Raw genomic sequence first — 12681 nt, 5'->3', positions numbered from 1 at the left:
CCTGAAGAGTTTCGCCAATTCACTGCTTGGAATCCAGCGATGGCGAAAAACCATGTTTACTCGACCCAAAATCCTTTTAATAAGGTGACTTTTTTTAAAAATAAAGCACTTAAAAGATCATTTGGCACCAAAAAACAAAAGTGAAGATACAGCATCCCTCCAGCTAGACTCGAGTTCCCTTTAATTAAACCGGTGACCTGCTTCCTTGATTAACTTACAGGTGTCGCCCAGTTGAGAGACGATAAAACAGGCGATTCAAGATGACTTAGTAGACCAACTGTCAGGACATCCTGTGACCCTCGTCCCACGCCAGAATTCCTAAAAACTCAGAATTCTCTCTTTTACCTGGACCATCATCTCTGGAGTCAAGCTTCCAGTCCGATTTTTTTTCCCAGGTAGTCAGGAAAGGGCAGCTCTTGTCTCAAAGCAAGACAGCGCTACGACCTGCCCGGACGAGAGCTGGGACGTTTGTTCGTTTTTACCTCTGTGCTCGCGGCGGCCAGGTTTTGAAGGAATCGGGCGATTTCAGTCCGTCAGTACTGGGGGAGGGGGGGGGACGCTGCCGCCGCCGATCTGAAAAGTCGGTCCGAGCCCCCGGAGCTGCGCGGATCTTCCGAAACCTCCGATAGGGGCCTGGGATTTCAGAGTCTTTCGAGAGAAGGCACCTACGGGTAACGTCCGGCACACGAAGGAACAATCTTGGTCCTCGATGTTTAAAGGTCACAAGGGGAGGGGGGAACAAACTTATTCTACCAAGGGATCAGCAGCCCTTTTTATTGGGGGTTTTTGTTTCAGTCTCTGCACTGGTCTCGGAGGGGGGGGACTGTGGGGGGTCAGCTTGAGCAGAAAGAGAAATCCGCCAACGGAAGCACTGAATGGAAAGCGTGAGTCCCGCCCCTTGGCGTTGTCGGACGTGGCTGGGAAATGCGATTTATTCATGTTTTTGGTGTCTGTCGTACAAGACGTCTGCGATGCGTCCAGATGGTTTTGCTTCACTCGTCCAGGCGACGATAGGAGAACAGCCCCTTAGGAAGAGGCCTCGAGTTCAGTCAGGATTGCGGGGACGCGCGAGTCGACTCGCCCCGCTGACGGCTCCTTCCGGACAGGCGGCCAATCAGGACGCCGGGTGGCAGAGCCTTCTGGGAGTTGGCCATTTTAAATACGGTACCTGGGGCGGGATGCTACAATCTGTGTGCAGGCTTTTCGGCGTCTCCGCCCCGGTCCCACCCCCTCCCCGACACGATGACAGCCGGGAATCTGTGTCGCCCGTGAACTCTACCTCTCCCCTCCTCCTCGTCTCGGCAGGGCCCCAGAGGCACCCTGCCACAGGAATGCTGGGAAATGACTGGAAGCATAAGGACAATGACCTGCTGGGAGACCCGTGAGCTGGACGAGCCTCGGGGGGGGGGAAAGGGTGGGGGGAAGGCCGAGGGGAGCTGGGGAGAATGGAGACAGAGAGAGACGGGGGGGGGGGCGAGGGGGAGAGAGAGGGCAGGCGCCCAGCGGGGGGCGCTAGGGAGCCCGGCCGCGGCGCACGCAGACGTTGGGCTTGGCGGCGTGGCTGAAGCCCTGCTTGCACAGGCACTTGTAGGAGCCCGGGACGTTGACGCAGCGGCCGTTCTGGCAGGGGTAGGCCCGCGCGCTCAGCTCCGCGCACTCGTCGATGTCTGGGGGGAGGTGAGAGAGAGAGGGGGGGGGGGAACACGTGTCAGCGACTCCATTTGGCACCACCACCTCCCGAGGAATTCTCTGCTCTTTCAAATGTGTGTCCCCACAACCCTAACTTTATCCTACAGGGACTCCACCGAACCCGTCCCGACAGTCACTGGGGGGGGGGCTGGTTTGGTAGCTTGAATACACGCAACACAGCAAAAACAGACTGAGCAGGACTGTGAAGACCAGCACCATCGCTGGTGCAAAACAGCTACAGAAGGCAGAAACAAGCAGCGCAGAGGACCAGTACAATCACCGCCCGTCATCACCTTACACAGCGGAGATCATTTCGAACAACATGACACCTTCCATCCAGATCTATCGATTTAGACCACCTCGATTCAAGTGCAGTACAACTAGGTTATCTTTTATTCCCACAGCTATAAACCTGCTTTATTTGGAGAAAAAAAATCATTGCACATTTTATTTATATTTATATTTTATCTCCTAATGCATGTCTCTTATTAGGTAATGGGTTCATGTGGTGTTAAATGTATTGCGTGCTTTGTTGATTCTGGCTGCAAAGTAAATTTTGGTATCTGGGACAATAACAGGAAGGACGTTCATTTTTCGGTCCAAAACTAATCCAAAACTAAGCAGCTGTTTGTGTTGGGAGAGCCTGGTGGGGGGGGGGGGATGTCTAGCCCAGTTGCTCTCCCTGATCTCTGACCCCTGTTTCAGTGGAAGGTCTCTTAAGTGCTGGAGCACTGTTCTGCCATCACTATGGCCAAAAGAGAGGAGAGAGAGATGGGTGATGGGAAAGGACGCAGCAAGAGGGGGAATGATGGGAAGGGAGGAAGGAGAGAGGAGTTTGGAGGTTGTGTTCTGTAGGGTACCTACCGATGCAGCGCATCCTGGTGTGGTCGAGCCTGAAGCCAGGGTTGCACTCACACATGGTGCCCAGGTAGGAGCGCACGCAACGCCCGTTGGCACAGCTGCACTCGTCCGAGTCCTCTTCCGAACTGTCTCCTTCTGGGAGAGATGGACAGTGAAGGAGGAGGAGACAGAGAGACAGGTGGTGGAGAGAGAGAAAGGGATGATGGGAAAGGGCACAATGGGGGATGATGGGAAGGGAGAAAGGAGGGAGACGTATAGGAACAGAGAGGAGAGAGAGATGATGGGAGCATACCATGAGGCGGTATGATGCGAAGGGAGAAAGGAGGGAGACATATAGGAACAGAGAGGAAAGAGGGATGATGGGAAGGGGCACAGCACGAGGGGGGGATAATGGGAAGGGAGAAAGGGGCACGTGAGATGGAGCAAGGGAGGGGTGGCAGGAAGACACAAGTAAATGAGAACGAGAGAGTTAGGGGGAGGGACCACATAGCAATATGCTACCTAGGTACAATTCTGACCCTGGTGTCCCGAACTCTCTCGTACCTTTAACAGTCAATGTCTTGACTTCATACGAAGTAAAAGACTATATGTATTAACTATACTATAATAAACTACAATTTACTATACTATAATACATACTATATTAAAAAATAACTCTTTAATTGACTAGTCAGGTTGAAATAAAAACCAGAAGGCCCTGCGGGATCTGGACTGGAGAGCCCTGCTTTAGAGGGATTTAACTGGTCATTAACTTGATGAGACCCAGAATCCAGGAGCACCCAGGCCGTTCGCCCAGTTCTGTGCAGTAACCAAGCCCAGAGGCGTCTGGGGCTGACGGCGCCAGCTCACCGGGCTTGTAGTTGGAAAACGCAGCCAGGAACTCGCCTTCCCCGTCCGACTCGGTGTCCAGGTGCAGCTCGCACAGCCGGTTGAAGATAACTGGCCGGGACAGAAAGGGAGATGGTTGGCCCCCCTGTCCCCCTTGCAAACGAATCGTCCGGGCTTCGCGCATTCGTAGACACAGAAAGGCATGCTGGGAGGGAGGGGGCGCAAACCAGAAAACTGCGCCCCCGGGTACACCAAGCAGCTTTCCGATCATGTGATGTGTGCTGGGGACCACATTGACGATGGTGACCAGTCATGAATCCATGATTTGAACCGGCACTGATTTTGCAACACAAGGTAACAGTTCTAGCCTGCCTGTACGCATTTCTTACTAACAATACAATGGTAACAATTTAAATATATATATTTTTTTTTAAATGGGAACCGTAGTCCCAATTTCTCAGACCGGATATTAGATCTCAGTGACAAAAATAAATCCACTGACGGTATCGCAAAATTTGACAACATTCCGAATTAGGCACAAAATACTTTTGGGAAAATGCTGGAGAGTCTCCGTGTTGTCGACGGTTTGCACAAATTGTGACATGAAGCAGCCCTTCCTGCTCACTAGTCCCTGTGATGACTAATGCACTGAGATGTACGAGCGAATAAGTACAGGTTGTGCAGCAGACATTTCAGCGCAGAAATGTTCCGCCGTGATCCGCAGGCAGAGTTAACCAGTGAGCAGTATTTGCCACTGAAACCGCCTGGGAGAGAAGAGCAGTATTTCTACTGGATTAGAAGAGCTGGATTCACAAGCCTGCTTGTTTAGTGTCACAGGGCCTAGGTTAGGTTACCCTCATCCTAACCCTAACCTTAGCCCTAGCCCTAGCAGCAGGGCAGGGAATCCTGATAGCTTGACTGCACCCTGGGTTGCTGGGGGAGTCTGCTGTACTTCCTGGAAACTCTACCATGGCGAAGGTGCAGCAGATGGGGGTACCTGAGTTGCGCTGGGGGCAGGTGCGGCACTCGGGACCCCAGCCCCGGCCGTAGTGGCAGCAGCACTCGGAGTAGGTGACCCGCAGGCGGTTCTGGGGCATGCTGCAGATCAGGTCCTCGTCCACCTGCAGGAAGCACACGTCCTTGTGGGCAGCAGTGCGGTCTGGTGGAGGAGGAGAGGGAGAGAGAGAGAAAGAGACACAGAGACGCCTTACAGGTCTGGGAGCGCCTTCCCAGAATGCCCTCGCTGCGGAAGAACGCTCGCGTCAAGAGCTACTGCATGTTCTGGGGGCGGCTTGTCAACTTGAACACCTGCTTAGCTTCACCGGCAGCCCCACTGGAGACTCAGCAGGTGTGAGCCTGGCCAGTACCTGGAGGGGAGACTCCTGGGAAAGCTGAGGCTGCTGCTGGAAGAGGTGTTAGTGGGGCCAGCAGGGTGCGCTCACCCTGCGGTCTGTGTGGGTCCTAATGCCCCAGTATAATGACGGGGACACTATATTGTAAAAAGGCGCCGTCCTTCGGATGAGACGTAAAACTGAGGTCCTGACTCTCTGTGGTCATTAAAAATCCCAGGGCATTTCTCGAAAAGAGTAAGGGTGTTTCCCCAGTGTCCTGGCCAAATTTCCCCCTGGCCTTTACCCATCATGGCCTCCTAATAACCCCCCTCTCTGAACTGGCTCCATCACTCTGCTCTCCTCCCCACTGAGAGCTGGTGTGTGAGGAGCGGACTGGCGCCTCATCCAGGTGGGGCTGCGCACTACTGGTGGTGGAGGGGGATCCCCATGACCTGTAAAGTGCTATATTGGTGTTGTTATTACTCAAAACGCGTCTCTGAGGAGCAGGCCAGGCCAGATGGCGTCACTGAATCCGTTCTTGAACCCCGGACTGCTTCCGGATCAGCTCTGAAACAAGCCCCCCTCACCCGCCTCCCCTCCCAGATCCTGCTGCCCAGCCTTTGCTGACGGAGACAGCTCTTGACCTCTGGATCGGTCCGGTACAGCACCAGACTGGTGAGACGAGCCGAACAGGTCTGCTCTGGGGTGTCATCTCTGACCTGTTTGCGGCATATTCCTGTATTGACGAATCACCCAGAAGCCAGCAGGTGCGTGCGAGAAACCAAACAGGGCCAACGGGGCTCTTGTGCTCTGGTATGTTCTGTATTAATCAAGGGATTTCAAATCTCCTGATATTGCATCACTACGACCTTTAACGCCTGACATTGATTCGTTTTAGCTAGATTTGTACGGCATACTGCCTCGGACTTTCTATAGGGACCTTCATTCGGATTTGAATCAAGTGTGTAGGATTGGTGTGCAAATCCACACGCATATACCTGTTTGATAAACCTGGTGACATTTTTAGCTGCTGCAACAGTACTTGCATACAGAAGATGTAGGAGAACAGCACTGTTCAGAAGCCGGAGAGAACACCCTGAGAGAGCAGGCAGGCATCTATTTAAATACCCGAATTACCTTCTGCACCCCTCCAAAGACTGCTGGAATGCACTGGAATTCAATAATGGTGGAGTGTGTGGAAGTGTTGTTGTGCTAGGCTTAAGGAATTGAAAAAAATGCTTAAAAATCAGCCCTACATTCTCATTTTCACGATGCAGATAAATGGTAGACATATTTCTAAATCGTAAACTGTCACATGGGAATTAGTGCTTACTGGCTCATCGCTTCTGGGTCCCGAGTTTGATTTGGGAGTGAGATACCTTCTGGGTGGAGTCTGCATGGTCTGTCCCATGTTCTTGTGAAGAGTGCATTTGTTCTTGCCCCTACTATTGGGATTCAATCCTGATCGCTCACAGCACAGCGCCCCTCCCTGGACAGGGGATAGCTCCTCCACCATGAGAGTTCTACATCTTCCACATGGCCTACATTGGAGGGGGGGGGGGTGATGTGATGTCACTGCTAGATGTGATGTCACTGCTGGAACTGGCTCAGGCGCGCTGAGGCCCGTTACAGTCAAACGGGTTGCTTCCTCTTTCTCCCACCTTCCAAAGACCTGGCGTCTCTGAATTTATCCCTGTGTGCTTGTGTGTGGTACATCGGTATGGGGTATGGGGGTATCGGCCTGCCTTAAGCCCTAAGCATCTGGGACTTTCACCAGGAATGAGAGCATTTTTTTGGGGGGAACAGGCGAACCGACAATTTGGGGATCGGATCCTTATAGCCGACAAAATCCACACATTCCACTGGAACAACAGATTCTGAAGTCAACAGACTAGCCGCCCTATTCACCCAATGCTGACCTTTGTCTTTGCAAATACAGCAGCCTCACTCATGCAGTTTTAGAGCATGCAATAAGTATTCTTGGTTTTTGATACCGAAAACACTCACGGCCAAGTCAGATTGAAATGTAGAGGGGAGCTCTCTTTCCATGGTGTTAAACTATGAGGTTAAATGACATGCGCTAAGTTAGCTGTTCCCCCCAGTTCATGAAAACATAAAGAAGTTATAAATGAGAGACAGAGAGTTGGCCTGCCCAGCTCATCGAGTTGCTAGTGGATACAGTAAGCGACCTACTGACCTTCAATGTGAAGAGAATCACTGCTTTCCTTAATATACCCCAATCTAGGGTCTGATGTTTATTAAAGTAGTCTGGTCAATTCTTTCTTCCAACAAGCACTCTACTGCGTCTGTCCATTTGGACTTTGCCCCTGAGCCCTACATAGGCTCAGAAGTCCTGCAGGCCAGGCCTGTTCCAACCCATAGGGGATCCCTGGTGCTCATCATCACCTCTGCCTGTGGTGTAATAGTTCTTTAGATCGACTTATTTGACCTCTTCCTGCATCTTTGCTGCTATTTTCAGTTAAGAGTACCCAGAAAGGGAGAGTATGGAGGTGCAGTGGCGGGCGTTACTGCCTTACAGCGCTGGGGCCCTGGGTTCAGGTCTGGACTCGGGGTGCTATCTGTGTGAAGTTTGCATGTCCCCCTCCCCCGTTGGCATCGGTTTTCTCTGGGTGCTCCAGTTTCCTCCCACGGTCCAAAGACGTACCGGTCGATGTAACTGGCTTCTGGGAAAACTGGCCCTGGTGTGAGTGTGTGTGTGCCCTGTGATGGACTGGTGTCCATCCAAGGGGTATCCAGCCTTGTGCCCACTGCTTTCTGGGATAGACTCCGGCCCCCGCGTGATCCTGAATTGGATGGAGCAGTTAGAATATGTATGCATGGTTACTAGAACCCCACTGATGAACACACTCCCGTTTTGTATTATTCCTAGTCTTGCTACTGACAGCTACTGTGTATTTAACTTGAAGCCTGCCTTCAGGATTGTCGCCTCTCCTTCACATCGAACGGTACTGCTCAGACTCCTAACAGGAGCTCCGTAACGAGACTTTCTGTGTGCACATTTCATTACCATGTAAATCCCTAAGATACCAGCACATGTGACCAGAAAACATCTTTAATTATAGATCTATATATATATAGAACCTATAAATATATATTTTCAGGTGAACAGTAAACTGGTCACTTCATCTTTTGCTAGAAATTTACAAAAAAGATTTAACAGTTTTACAAACTGTAATAACAACTCTCTGCTGAGATACAAAGGGTCATAATATTGTTAAGAAGCACCTCCAGGGTGTTTTAATTTTATGAGATTAATGGATGTTAAGGAGCTGATGATGTGGTCTTATTACAGTATCTCAGCTTTGAACAAGAGGAGTAAAATGTTCCTCTTTAACTCACATCTTTTTTGGGGGGGAACTGAACTTGGCCATTGTGCTCAAGCGCTAAAACCATTCCAGAAAATCAATTTAAGTGGAGGAGATGAGAGATGAATCACTTTGGGTGGGTATTAACCGACTAGAATCAGTAATGTCACAATGCTGAAGGTAAGCCGAGATGATATTAGGGGTTTTCTAGAAGCAGAATGGTGTACCCAACATGAATATTCGGAGTACACTGTCTACACAAAATACAAACTTATAATTCAGTCAACAGAGCATTTTTGTGACTACCCTGTACATTCAACTAATATACAGCCTCTTCATAAGTCCACCAGATACAAACATTAGAGCAGTATATATTCTATACTGTAGTATTGCCAAATATAGTGTTTTTATAAAGTCTAAAATCTGGAATACAGACTACCGGACAACACTTTCGATCAGGGATTTCAAATGGAATTTACAACTACTATGAGAGAACAGTCCTGTCAGGACCACATTCCCCAGAACCCTCTGGGAAATGCAGTCCTGACAGGCCTACTTATAAGGAGCGCTAACTTATATATATATATCCTGAAGCATTAACGGCGAGACCGTGATGAAATATTAACTAGGTTCTGCTGTCGACTGGAATTAATAACAACATCATAATCCTGACCACAGCCTGAATCATGACAGTCCTAACTCAAAACATCTAGTTATGCAACATTGTTTATAACTTTGCATTACATCATTAACAACATTATTTTAGACATGAATACATGCTATAATATACAACAGTATCCTATGTTATTACTTTTTATAGTAATTTATATTATGCAATATCATATTCCTATTATATTACATTGCGGCGCCCTTTCGTACTGAATACAAACTTTGAACCGTTTTTTTAACCTGAATGGTTCACCACTCAGAAAAAGGGATGGGTGTCATGTTATTAACGGGCAGCGGGGCGAGCGCCTGTACGCGGTTAATCGTTTTGTGAGGCCATCACCGCCAACGGTTGCCGGGTAACATCTTTTCAGAGCTCAGCCACCTCCAGATGCAGGAGAACAAGGCGCTTCAACGGAAAGCAGCGTAGCAGCGTCAAGCGCCTGGCAGGAGGGGGGTCATTAAAAGCTGTTAAATGGATTAAGCCGCAGGGCACTGATCCCAGCTGCGCCCGCGCGTGCAGAATTGCCAGGCAGGAATAGCAGATCCAGGATCTCTCAGCTATCCTGCCCAGGAAGATCACAAGCGGGCGAGCCGATCACAGAGCGGGAGATCAGGTGCGAGAGAGAGAGAGAGACAGAGACAGAGACATGAGGACTCGAAGGAAGAGAAGGTCCTTCCCCACTTTCCATCCCTTTAAGAAGGACGAGGAAGAGGAGGGAGTTAGCCTGGCTAAAGGTGAAAGGGCAAAGGTCAAGGGGCAGTGCAGTGCCTAGGGGGTGGACTGCTACAGTATTGTAACAGACATGGATGGTGTAAAATAATTTTGCCAAAAAAGTTAAGACAATATCAGAAAACCCCTTGGTTTTAATTCCCCAAAGAGTATATACAGTAAAGATATTCATGGGGGATTGTAGATATCGCAGTCATGTTTTCATAAGCCCAGAGATACTGTAGAGTACAGGGTTCTGAATTCCCTTTCAGTGAATCATATGCAGTTTTATGACCAAAGGCTTTTGAACAAGAACTTACCTTCTTTTACCTCTCCTTCTAACTTCAGATATTTACGTGACCCAAGTTTAGTTTTTACAGGTTCTAACCTTTAGTATTTGTAATAAACGCTTTGAAATTCCTGAGAAATCAAAAGTATAAGGCTTGCGATACACTAGAGGTTAAATATGCGATGGTATAGATTCTGTGAAAACACTGAAGTACAGCATTGCAAATATTAAAGTCAATGCTATAATATGCTGTATAATATATAATGTGCTACAGTGTCTGCTGACCCTCGTCATGTCTATCAAAGCAGGTGAATATCAATATCAATATTGATTTTGATACGGCAACACCAAGACACCCTCTCCTTTAGGGCTTTCATGTCAGCTGGAGGACGGACACCCAGAATTCCAGATTATGGGGGCTGACATCCCTTTGTTCCCAGTTGCATCGGAGATCTCGTGTTCCAGTCGGAAATGAGTTAGCCAGAGTCGGACGGGTTCGAACCCTTACACCTCTGCCCTCTGCATCCGAGCAGAGGCTTTTCCGTGATGAGATAACAGCTTGGAGGCTGAGAAACACGCATGCTCGACGGGTTCTTCGGTGGGGGTAGATTCTATACTTGTTTGCTGGTGTACCATGGTAAAGGTGGATTGCAGTGCAGTAAAGCATGGTAAAACCACAGTGAAAACGCAGGAAAGCTCCGCTCGCACAGGAACAAAGCTGCTGCCCATTTTTTTGGGAAAATGAACCCAAGAGCAGGGGACAGGTATACCAGATGAACACAAGCAGGGGAAAGCAGGCGAAACAGAAATCCAGAGTCTGTGGTCAGAAACTGGCTGTGGTCAAAGCTGGTATGGACACTGTAGCGAAGCACAAACAGTCTGTACAGCAAGCCGGGGTCTAAGCTGAGATTACCATCGTAGAGAGAAACCAGAGCAGGGGGTGATCCAAAAGACATGGTAGAAAACAAAACGCTGTCAGGAATCCGAGGAAGTACAAGACAGGAGATGGGGGAATTATAAAATTGAGGGGCTTTGAGCGACACTCGTAGAGCAGACTCAGTCATAGAGGTCACCTCTGTACCCCTTTCCCAGCAAACCTGAAACAATCTGCACCACCTGGTGCAGCTGTTGATGCAAATCGCCCTGCAGGTGATGCAGGTTTACTGGTGGACTGCACTTCCCATGGTTACCGGTACAGTGTGACAGGCTCATGGAGGGGTGGCTGGTTACTGTGGCAAATGCCAGCTGACCCTGCAGCGCTCCAACCCCCTCCACCCCACCCCACTTCCACAGTGGGAGCAAGCCTGACAAGTGACAAGGACTGGACAGCACTGCACACACACAAACACCAAGCAGCAGCCATGTTACCCTGCAATTCACATCTGGCAAACTTCTGAAGCTCATCAGGAGTGAGCCTGGCAAGTACCTGGAGGGGAGACTCCTGGGAAAAACCAAGGTTGCTGCTGGAAGAGGTGTTAGTGGGACCAGTAGGGGGCGCTCACCCTGCGGTCTATGTGGGTCCGAATGCCCCAGTATAGAGATGGAGACACTAAACCGAGGTGCTGACTCTCTGGGGTCATTAAAAACCCCAGGGCGTTTCTCGAAAAAAGTAAGGGTGTTATCCCACTGTCCTGGCCAATTCTTATTATAATCACAGGAAACATTCATGGGGTGCTGTTGATTTTTACTGCGCTTTCCTCCTTTCCATGATTCTGTCAAGCTATGAAATGTCGCTCTTCCGAGTGGCGAAACTCAAGTTTTACCGCCTGCCTTCCCGACAACTGAACAAGCACACGGCGCACAAAAAGCAGCTGCAGCCCGTCCGAAATTTGGGACTGGGGAATTGGGAAAGGGAGGGGGAGAAACCCGCAATCTCGATTCCCGGTGACGACCTCCTCCCGGACGCACGTGACGCCACGCTGATGGCTTCCGAGGGTCGGCCCCGACCCCCTGGGCCCGTCACTAACGGGGGCACCCCCCCCCCCTCCTGCAGTCAGTACGTGGCCCAGCCTGGCCAGCGCCACTCCCACCCTGGCAGCAGCTAGCCCTAACGCTAAAGTTGCTCAGCAGCGTTTGATACCCACCGTCATAGACGCACTGTTTGAGCGCAGCGCTGAAGGTGAAGGGCTGAGTGCAGATGCAGTGATAGGAACCAGGCGTATTGATACACACTCCATTCTTACAATAGGATGGGTCCTGACATTCATTCACATTTGCAAGGGATCACCACAGACATGGGGGTTACACAAGGCAAAAACAATCCGGGTACATCGCACAGGTGTCTCTCTCTCTCTCCCTGCTGTCTCGCCCCAACAAGCGGCACGGGCAGGCAAAAGCAGGACCGCCTCGCCTGGGTCGAGCCCCAGCCCCTCCCCCCCCCGGCCATGGGGGACGTGGAAGAGGGGTGGGGGGGGTAGCAAAAGAGGCATGTGTTTCGGCCCCCAGGGCGAAATCAAAGGAGGGGCTTGAAACACAACCCTTCCTCGCGCCACAGGCATGTGCGCGCACAACACTCGAGCAGACTCCCTGATCGGCTGGCTAGTCAGGCAACTGATCGCGCTGATGACTGCAGGTGGTGCAGGGCGGAAAGACGGGGCGGTCTCGTTGGGTGGAGGCAGTGTGGGGGAGCTGATGCTGAGACTCGAAGTGACGTCATAAAAAGGACAGAGAAACCAACAGGCTCTTTGATTTCTGGGGCTTTGACGGATGCAGATGCAGATGGATGCAGCATGACCACATACTGTATAACACCTGATACACACTCATTCCTGCTCTGCTCACATGTCACAATCTGGGTGTTTTGAGTTACTCAAAACCTGTGCTTTTCTGCGCAGCGATTTTGCACTCTGCAGGGCCTAACGGTTGAAGTCCAAACTCAAGAGATAGATCACTTTTTTGGCCATATACAATGTCTTGCATTATGAATGTGTCTTTTCACAGACCCCAACTTGCTCTCCATGAGACACACAGACAGGGAGA

General features: G+C 50.3%; 1 protein-coding gene across 1 annotated transcript in view; it reads right to left on the bottom strand.

Annotated features, from left to right (window-relative positions):
* LOC138223952 (latent-transforming growth factor beta-binding protein 3-like) overlaps positions 1-12681 on the bottom strand; it is a 63050-nt gene continuing 50369 nt past the window's right edge. Inside the window, exons 12-15 of the mRNA XM_069180131.1 lie at positions 4376-4537; positions 3400-3489; positions 2554-2685; positions 1-1667 (exon numbers count right to left, since the gene is read on the bottom strand). Coding sequence (XP_069036232.1) covers positions 1513-1667; positions 2554-2685; positions 3400-3489; positions 4376-4537 — 539 coding nt within the window. The 3' untranslated portion in view covers positions 1-1512. The remainder of the gene's footprint in view (positions 1668-2553; positions 2686-3399; positions 3490-4375; positions 4538-12681) is intronic.

The sequence above is a fragment of the Lepisosteus oculatus genome, chromosome 18 (genome assembly GCF_040954835.1).
Source record: "Lepisosteus oculatus isolate fLepOcu1 chromosome 18, fLepOcu1.hap2, whole genome shotgun sequence".
NCBI lineage: Eukaryota > Metazoa > Chordata > Actinopteri > Semionotiformes > Lepisosteidae > Lepisosteus > Lepisosteus oculatus.
This window is presented reverse-complemented; position numbering and strand designations above follow the sequence as displayed.